At 43.9% G+C, this 10282-nt stretch overlaps 1 protein-coding gene across 6 annotated transcripts in view; it reads left to right on the plus strand.

The window, feature by feature from the left end:
* LOC116686758 (troponin I, fast skeletal muscle) overlaps positions 1-10282 on the plus strand; it is a 62323-nt gene that overhangs the window by 26700 nt on the left and 25341 nt on the right. For 2 of the 6 annotated variants that reach the window (XM_032511814.1, XM_032511816.1), the window contains exons 4-6: positions 42-170; positions 1160-1249; positions 2797-2970. In XM_032511814.1, the coding sequence (XP_032367705.1) occupies positions 42-170; positions 1160-1249; positions 2797-2970 (393 nt within the window). Of the gene's footprint in view, positions 1-41; positions 171-1159; positions 1250-2796; positions 2971-3272; positions 3462-6438; positions 6557-9450; positions 9477-10282 lie in introns of those variants that run through there. The other 4 variants (XM_032511811.1, XM_032511813.1, XM_032511812.1 and 1 more) reach the window with 4 other exon arrangements.

The raw sequence follows: 10282 nt of genomic DNA on the forward strand, positions 1-10282 counted from the left end.
TAATAATAACCGTAACACCTCTCTGTGTCCCGGTCCTGCAGAGCCTGGTCCTGCAGATCGCTGCTGCCTGGATTGAGCAGGAGGCCAAGGACATCACGGCCGCCAAAGAAGCGTACATGGCAGAGCATTGCGCCACCCCCGACCTGAGCGGAGACCAGGCGGCTCTGATGGTAAAAAATAACCTGAAACACACTTAAAAAACTCTGCTTTGAGTCCTGAAGAGTAGAAGCGGAGCGGAGTAACTGCTGGGGGCTCCAACCATGAAGGTTTTCCCAAAAGAACCAAATCTTTGAGGAAAATAACTTTAATGGGGATTTATGTGTTAACCCTCGTGTTGTCTTCCCGTTAAAATTGAAAATCAACACTTTTGTTGACGCTTTTTATCGACGTTTTTAACTTTTTCTTATGTTTGTGTCCCATTTTTCAACACTTTTTTACAATGTTTGTCACATTTTTTGACGTTTAACACCACGTAACACTAACTCATTAACTAGTCTTACAGTTGTTTTTGTAATGTATGGTCAATAAACCTCAATTATTGGAAATTATACCTAATGTTTGAGTTAGAAAAGCAGAAATTAGGAATTATTGAGACTAAAATTAAAGGAATGGATGTTGATGATAATCACAGACTGGAATATGTCAACTTTTACTCAACACTATTTCAACAACACTTCACTTTGGTTTACAATGCTATAAAATAGAATAAGACCCAAAATTAATGAAAGTAGAGATTTGTACTTGGCAAACAGCGTTGGAATCAATCATGTTATTTTGGGGAATTAAAAAGAACATTGATATAGGACAACATGAGGACAACATGAGGGCAACATGAAGACAACATGAGGACAACATGAGGACAACATGAGGGCAACATGAGGGCAACATGAGGGTTAAGGGCCCAGACGTTACATGCGAGTTCCTGCTCATTGACATACATTGTTATGTACGTGCAAGAACATCACATGTCAACTATTATGTTTTTTTCCCAAATGATGAACAGATTTTAAGGTATTCTGTCGTCAAATGTTATGAAAAAACGTAAATGGGAGAATAAATGCCCCCTCCTCCAGGTCTGGTCTGAGCCCTGAATGTCTACAGCGTCTGTAGAACGAACGGAGGCTGCGAGGAGCTGATTTTCTTCTTTTTGTATCAACAGGAAATCTGCAAAAAGCTGCACCAGGCCCTCGACAAGATCGATGAGGAAAGATACGACGCAGAGGCCAAAGTGCAAAAGTCAGACAAAGAGGTACGGTGCTGCTGTTAAATCCCCATGGAGGCAGATTTTTATTATTAAAGGCCAGTTATTGCATGGATCAAGATACTATGCATCCTGATAAAGTTGCCCCTCATCATCACACACCCTTCACCATACCTAGAGGTTTTCCATAAGATCATCTCTCAATGCAAATCACACCAGCTACTAGTCTAACTGAAATAAAACCATGCCAATCTCCAGGCATGGTGTGTGATGATGGGGGTCAAAATCGTTGGTGCTGTTGCACTTCAGTGCTCGGGCCCTAATTAAAATTTCCGTGTTACGTGAACAGGGCCCTTACATGACAAAAAGATGCTTTTTTTCAACTCAGATATTGTGCTAAAACCTTTCAAATTCAAAGTGTGAAGGCAAAATGGCCGCCTTCTGGTTGGGCGGAGCTAGTGAAGGTAAATGGGAAATATGTCCGCAATGATTGGAGTAATATCAACATCAAATCTGGTGAAAATCGGAGTAACTTTGTCCAAGCTAAGGACATTCCACGCATTAGGGGGCGCTATGGAGTCCTTTTACAGGTATGGACCAAGTTGCTGAACAGACTCGCAAAGCTCCCCGGTGTTTATGTGGAAGCCAACTTTTGTGAGTTTTCGTATATATTGAGGCCGTCAAAAATGTGGCTGATCTTTAATTTAATATCTACATTATCCCATCATCAGCAACCATTCGTCCAATGTCCCGAAGACTCGTTATATTCACTAATCTGATATCGTCTTAAAAAATAACTGAGAAAACATTGGAGAACTCTTTTGCAATTGTGTAATCACATAATGTAATCTGGAAACTGCCCTGGTTAAAAAAACACAAGGCAACTGATCTCAGCTGGTATTCTGTCTACAATGGAGAGCAATGGAAATTTCTAAGTTACCCCAAACTTTATATTTATATATATATATATATATACACTGTATATCCATCCATCTTCATCCCCTTATCCGGTGTCGGGTCTCGGGGGCAGCAGCTCCAGTCGGGGACCCCAAACTTTCCTTTCCTGAGCCACATCCACCAGCTCCGACTGGGGGGGTCCCGAGGCGTTCCCAGGCCAGGTTGGAGGTATAGTCCCTTCCCCTGGTCCTGGGTCTTCCCCGAGGCCTCCTCCCAGCTGGACGTCCCTCCACCTAGTCCTGGGTCTCCCTCAAGGCCATCAAGACCACATTATCGGCAAAAAGCAGCGATGAGATCCTGAGCCTGCCGAACTACGACCCCTCCCCACACCGACTACGCCTCGATATCCTGTCCATGTATATTACAAACAGGATTGGTGACAAAGCGCAGCCCTGACAGAGGCCAACCCTCACCTGGAACAAGTCCCACTTACTGCTAAGAACCCGGACCCAGTTCTCGCATTGGTCATCCAGAGATGGGATGGCCCTGAGAACTGACCCCCTCACCCCATACTCTCGCAGCACCTCCCACAGTGTCTCCCGGGGGACCCGGTCATACGCCTGTATACGCCTACTGTATATATATAAATAATAAGTAAAAGTATGCACTAACACGTTGTGATGTTTGTCTGCCTCCAGATTGAAGATCTGAAGCTGAAGGTGGTGGATCTGGCCGGCGTGAAGAAGCCCGCCCTGAAGAAAGTGCGCATGTCGGCCGACGCCATGCTGAAGGCCCTGCTGGGGGGTCAACACAAGGTCACCATGGACCTGAGGTCCAACCTGAAGCAGGTCAAGAAGGAGGTCAAAGAGGAGGTGAGTCACGCCAACATCTCCACGGTCGTTCCTAAACCAAACCAAGCCGTTTTGTGTCAATTCCCAAAATGAACCCAGGGTCCAAACCTGTTGCTTGAGTTGGAAAAGAAGTTTCCCTTGAAACGTTATTGAGATTACAGTAGTTTTAATTTGATTTTGATTTGATATGGATCCCCTTTAGCTTATATTGAACATCCACAAGACAACACGACCATGTGAGACATGTTTACGTCTTGACTTTATATATAATAATAATATATTGGACACGAGACATCACTGTGCTGAATGTCTTCGTCCTGCAGGTGGCGGACGCCGGCGACTGGCGTAAGAACATCGAGGACAAAGCCGACAGGAAGAAGATGTTCGAGACTTCCTAAAGACTTTAACCTCCTGTTGGGCTTCTTCTTCAACTCTTTATTACATCTCACCTTTTTTCATGGAATTGAAAAAACACAACCTGTGCCATTAAATTGTTTTTTGGAATAAGGCAATTTCTGTCACACTGCAGTTTCTTTCCAGACGATGTTTGGAAGTTTGACTAACGGGTTAATACGTATTCTTCTCTGCTACTGAACCAGATGACGGCGTTGATCGGAACGAGAGTTCGGATGTTTTCAAGCGTTGTTGACTGAGCTGCTTCACTTAATTTACCTTAAAGGAACCGCTTCGGAGTCATTGGGATGGTTATGTGACTTTTTTCAAGTTGAATGGTGGTCATCAGGGGGGCTCTATAGAGAAACCTGTAGGGGGGGGCTCTAACCTGTAGGGGGATCTCTATAAAGAAACCTGTAGGGGGGCTCTATAGAGAAACCTGTAGAGGGGGGCTCCTAAAGAGAAACATGTAGGGGGGCTCTATAGAGAAACCTGTAGGGGGGGCTCTATAGAGAAACCTGTAGGGGGGGCTCCTAAAGAGAAACATGTAGGGGAGCTTTATAGAGAAACCTGTATGGGAGCTTTATAGAGAAACCTGTAGGGGGGCTCTATAGAGAAACCTGTAGGGGGGCTCTATAGAGAAACCTGCGAGCAAAAAGCGAAGAAATGGCCAAATCTGCGTAGCGCCCCTTTAAAGAGTTGGTCGAGATTAAGGAGGTCAGAGATAACGGCTTCAGTTCCCCGTCGTAAAGGGCTGTCTGAGGGTAAAGCACTAAAAATAATCTAAATATAGTGCACACCTAATACTTTAACTAGTACAGATGTTTTTAGGTCTAAAATGCGTCATCCGCCATCCACTGCAGCTCATACTCTGACTATAGAGAAGAAGCTCATTCAACGACACGCCACAACACCTGACCCATCCCTGTCACGTCTTAGATAGAAGTAGAGGCTAATTCCAAATCATAGAAGCTGCTTTTTGGTTGAGAAGTCACTTACGCTTGAATTTAAACTGATAAATATTTATTTGGGCACAACAGCAAATTAAAGAAATGGAGCGTTGTGTTGATGATGAACCAGCAGATCTTGGCAGAGGGCCTTGCTCTCCTTCTTTCTCTTTTCCCACTGGAGGGGTTGTCCTTCCTGCACATCGTCTCTTCTCACCAAATGTTTCACCGCATCATGTTCTACAGACGGTGAGTAACTTTTTTTTTACTCTTATCACTTCACTTTTGTGGTCTTTGCATGCAGTTCGGTCTCCTAAACTCATCACATCGCCCTCAAAGTTGCCTTAAAGTTGCTTCAAAACATCCACATTCAGCCCTGCACACACACCTTACTCAACGCATTCTTGTGTATATATATATATATATATATATATATATATATATATATATATATATACAGGCATATGGTACGGAATGGGAGTTACTAGTTGATTAAGCCGCGGTAGAGCTCCGTGACGCTGGCTGCAGACCTCCGTTGGATCAGGGGCAGTTGGTGGTTCAGTTCCCCGAAAACGTGTGACTCTGAGCCCGGTACAAAGCACCGCTAGCTGCTGGCCGTTTTGACGGACGTCGCCGATCTTACGGTTAAATTTAGTCTGCAAACATGAGCGTTTTGCTGCTACGAGAGTTACGATTATGCACCAAAAGGACTGGTTAAAGCTTAAATGCGTAACTTTTGGATATTAATTAACGTCCGTTGCATTCAAGCCGTCGTCAAATGAGTTGCTACAAAGCTAATTAAGACTCTCAGCACCACACAGCTCTCTCTGGATCTCTGACTGTGTTCAGGAGATTGTGTTTGTCCATGCAGCGACTTTCCCGCACAGAACTCAGGTCCATCATGTTTTTTTAATCCTCCATGTCCTCCTTGGTTACTAGCAACTAGCGCAATCACGAAAGGCTTGTAGTATGTGGGCGCACCAAAGGGTTTTGTGGTCATTACTTACGGAAACTACGCACTGTAGCTTTAAGATTGGGTTTGTATTAAAACGCTCCCAAAGGCCCCGACACACCAACCCCACGGCTGACCGTTGGTCAAAAAAAGTGCCCATTGCCGAAGGCAGCTGATTGGACAAACGTGTCACATGGGTCTGGTTTCCCCGGAAAATCAAAGCCAGACCGTCATGGCGGCTCGTTCAGAATACAGAATAGAGTCTTTTCAGAGTCTTTTCAGAGTCTTTTCAGTGTTTTATAGAGTGTTTTTAGTCTTTTCAGAGTCTTTTCAGAGTCTTTTCAGTGTTTTCAGTGTTTTCATAGAGTGTTTTTAGTCTTTTCAGAGCCTTTTCAGAGTCTTTTCAGAGTGTTTTAGTCATTTTAGAGTCTTTTCAGAGTTTTTTTAGAGTTCTTTCAGTGTTTTCAGAGTCTTTTCAGTGTTTTATAGAGTGTTTTCAGTCTTTTCAGAGTGTTTTCAGAGTTCTTTCAGTGTTTTCAGAGTGTCTATAGTCATTTTAGAGTCTTTTCAGAGTTTTTTCAGTGTTTTCAGAATGTTTTTTGTCTTTTAGAGTCGTTTTAGAGTCTTCTGGTAGGCATTGGATGTACAACTGTAAAGGATGACATGCACTCTGCTGATTCTCCCAGACGTTTTATTGTGCTGCACCTCACCAGTGGGGATGTGCTCACTACTACTACCACTGCTCTGGGCATTAGACGTACACCAGCTTTTTAAAGATTCTTCTTAAACAACAGAAACTTTTAGCAGACAATCCACCTAACGCGTGTGTAACGTGAGTTGAAATCCTCCAGCTGGGTGTTGTTGTCCTCACCCTGCAGCTGCTAAGCCGCCCCTGCACAGCGGAGTGAAGTGAAGTGAACATCTGAGCATTAATGGCTGTTGCGTAACAATTGTCGATCCATCTGCCCGCGCTGGTCTCGGAGGGAGGGAACGTGACCGCGTGGTGTTTGGCGCGCACGCCCGGGTCGTTTTTGTTTTTTCCGTCCTGGCGGCAGAAATTTACGACGTTCCATGGCAGAGTTGCGGTGGTATTTCTGGAGCCTGGCGGCCCATTGGTCTGAAGTGGCTCTGCTACCATAACGAGGGCTGAGGTTTGTGCTGAGTGAGCGCTTCACACCTTATATACCCTCTTAAATCTTTAGTGTTTCGGTCCTCTTCGTCTTCCTCCTCCTCTGGTCACGTTCAGTGTGGTTGAGAGTCTCCGCTGCTCCGCTTCGTCTCGCTCCTTCCTGCACGCAGAGGTTTCCGGCAACAGGTGCAGACTTTAGGGTTTTGCTTTTTAACAGTGTTTGACTCACAGGTGCTGCTGCAGGTGCGACCTCTGACCCCTGAGGCAGAAACAGTCAGAAACCGAGACTCACCAGAGTTTACGGAGTACACGTTGAGCTTTATATCTTTCGGGTTGACGTTCTAAAAAGACGTTTTTGGAAAGAGCTCGTCCTGACGCCGTTTGGAGGCTTCTTTGAGCCTGCATGTTGTTGGTGAAACTTCCAGTAATAGTTCAAGTTTGCCATCTTGGATGTTTGATCGTTTAAAGCGCTTTATTTTGGGCACATTTGCTACTAATTATGCGGGAAATTGAATTCCCTTGAAGGTAAAGCTTCAATGTGTTTGCTTGGCTGTGGAAATGCATGTGTTCACACGTAGAGCTGACTAAAAGACTCTTATTTTGAAATGATGGATTAGGAGTGGACCACTTGAAGACATATTGTATTTTCCCTATAATTAGTATCGAATTATGTTTTTTTTCTCCAGGGGACTTCCCTCGTTAGTTGGAAAGCAACGACTCGCAAACAAACTCAAAAATCAACCCTACTGTAGATTTTTGTTATGAATGAAAATAGATCAATTTTTTAGAGTTTGAAGAACATTGTTCTGAAAATAAGATTTGACAACAGTATTAAATGTGAAGGAATCTAGATCTTACGTAGATGATTTAACCCTCGTGTTGTCTTCCCCAAAAACACATTTGTGTTGTTGTTGTTTTTTGTCAAAGCTTTGGTCACTTTTGTCACCTTTTTTCACCATTTTTATGGTGACGTTGTTGAGCCTTTTTCAACGTTTTGGTCGTTATTTTTGACGTTTTTGGCGCTTTCTCTATAGTTTGCAGGTATGTCTTTGGCAGGTTTTTCATTGTTTTTCTTGCTTTTTCTAACGTTTGTCTTCCCATCTCATACTTTCTGTCATGAAAACAACTTTACAATCGGGTCAGGTTTCACCCGAGGACAACATGAGGGTTAAATACGGTCAATTTTGGTCCATCAAAGCTCCATTTCCATTTATTTTTAGAAAGTTTTACGGTCTCTAATTCTTAACCCTCGTGTTGTCTTCCCGTCAAAATTGAAAATCAACACTTTTGTTGATGCTTTTTAATCAGTTTTTAACCTTTTCTTACGTTTTTGTCCCTTTTTTCAATGTTTGTCCCTATTTTTTGAGGTTTAATGTTGTGTAACACAAATTTATTAACTTTGGTTTTACAGTTATTTTTGGAATTTGTGGTCAATAAGGTTTGGGGTCACGCCTCGGGGTCGGCCGGCGGGGGGGCGTGCCTGCAGGATGCCGGTGTTAACGGCGCCGGTGTTAACGGCGCCGGTGTTAACGGCTGGTACCGCGTGCTTGGCGCCACATTTGGTTCCTCCGCCGCCGGTGGCATTCACACAAGTTACATTCCAGGGCGCCTGGCATCTGACCCCGCGCGTCCAAAATTAGCCGGTTTGTGATCACCCGTGGCCGTTTTTTCTGTTTTTTGTTCATGGTCATGAAGCGTGTCGTCTTTCCTGCTGCAGGTCAAAGGTCGCAGATCGATAACACAAAGGCTGTGTGTAACTCCATGGCTCAGCTGTGTGTAGCTGTGTGTAACTGTGTGTAGCTGTGTGTAACGGTGTGAAACTCGATGGCTCCAGCTTGTAGTGGTGTAGCTGGTGTAACTCCATGTCCAGCTGTGTGTAGCTGTGTGTAACTGTGTGTCGCTTGTGTACTGTGTGTACTCCATGGCTCAGCTGTGTGTAGCCTTGTGTGTAGCTGTGTGTATCTGTGTGTAACTGTGTGTAGCTGTGTGTGTAACTGTGGTACGTTTTTAACTCGATGGCTCAGCTGTGTGTACTGTGTGTACTGTGTGTAGCTGTGTGTAACTTGTGTAACTCCATGGCTCAGCTGTGTGGTAGCTGTGTGTACTGTGTACTCGATGGCTCAGGCTGTGTGTAGCTGTGTGTAACGTGTAGCTGTGTGTAACTGTGTGTAACTCCATGGCTCAGCTGTGTGTAGCTGTGTGTACTGATGTGTTAGTCTGTGTGTAACTGTGTGTAACTCCATGGTCAGCTTGTGTGGTAGCTGTGTGTAACTGTGTGTGTAGCTGGGTGTAACTTGTGTAGCTGTGTGTAACTGTGTGTAACTGTGGTGAAACTCGATGGCTCAGCTGTGTGTACTGTTGTGTAACTGTTGTTAGCTGTGTGTAACTCGTGTAACTCCATGGCTCAGCTTGTGTATCGTGTGTAACTGTGTGTAGCTGTGTTGTAGCTGTGTGTACGTGTGTAACTCGATGGCTCAGCTGTGTGGATGTGTGAACTGTGGTTACTGTGTGTAACTTGTGTAACTCCCATGGCTCAGCTGTGTGTATGGTGTGTAACTGTGTGTAGCTTGGTGTGTAACTGTGTGTAACTCCATGGCTCAGCTGTGTGTAGCTGTGTGTAACTGTGTGTAGCTGTGTGTAACTGTGTGTACCTCATGGCTCAGCTGTGTAGCTGTGTGTACTGTTGTGTATCTGTGTGTAAACTGTGTGTACTGTGTAACTCCATTTGTCTCGTCTGTGTGTAGCTGTGTGTAATTGTGTTAGCTGTGTGTAACTCATGGCTCAGCTGGTTGTACCTCCATTCCTCAGCTGTGTGTAGCTGTGTGTAATTGTGTGTAGTGTGTACCTCGATGGCTCAGCTGTGTGTAGCTGTGTGTACTGTGTGGTAGCTGTGTGTAACTGTGGTGTAACTCCATGTCTCAGCTGTGTGTAGCTGTGTGTGAGCTGTGTGTAACTGTGTGTAGCTGTGTGTACTCCAGGCTCAGCTGTGTGTAGCTGTGGTATTGGTGTGTACGTGTGGAACTCCATGGCTCAGTGTGTGTAACTGGCCTCATATTATCTGTTTTACCTCCGACGGTGTGACCGCCCAAAACGCCAACATGTCTGAGTGAGTACACGTCTTCTTTCTTTTGTTCTTCTTTTTCTCTGATTTGCTCACAGGAACAGGAGGAGATGATTTCACAATCTCACCAACATCACATTCCTTCTATCTTGCTACCTTAAAACAGTCATAACAGCTCGCAATTTATATTTTATATTTATTTGCAACAAGTAGAACGTACTGTACTACGTACATTGACTCCTGTACTGTACTTAATAACAAAAGTTGAGGTACTTGTACTTTACTGGAGTCCTTTTCTTTGCCGCACTTCTACTTCTACTCCCAACTTTTACTCCACTATTCATCTGACAGCTTAGTTACTAGTTACTTTAGTTATTCACTACACTCATCTGACAGCTTTAGTTACTATTTACTTCAAGTTTACTCCTCACTACACTCATCTGACAGCTTTAGTTACTAGTTACTTTAGTTACTCCACTACACTCACTTGACAGCTTTATACTATTACTTTAGGTTACCCACTATACTCATTGACGCTTAGGTTACTAGTTACTTTAGTTACTCCACTATCACTGACAGCTTTAGTTACTAGTTACTTTAGTACTCCACTATCATCTGACAGCTTTAGTTACTAGTACTTAGTTACTCCACTATATCAGTACAGCTTTCTAGTTACTTGTTACTTAGTTACTCCACTGAGTTTACTAGGTACTAGTCGCCTTATGACCGCTGTTAGTTCAGTTACTTTATAGTACTCCATATTCATTGACACTTATTACTAGTTACTTTAGTTACTCCTATTCACTGAACAGCTTTAGTTCCTAGTTACTTTAGTTACTCCGGCTATTCAT

The sequence above is a fragment of the Etheostoma spectabile genome, unplaced genomic scaffold, assembly GCF_008692095.1.
Source record: "Etheostoma spectabile isolate EspeVRDwgs_2016 unplaced genomic scaffold, UIUC_Espe_1.0 scaffold463, whole genome shotgun sequence".
Lineage (NCBI taxonomy): Eukaryota > Metazoa > Chordata > Actinopteri > Perciformes > Percidae > Etheostoma > Etheostoma spectabile.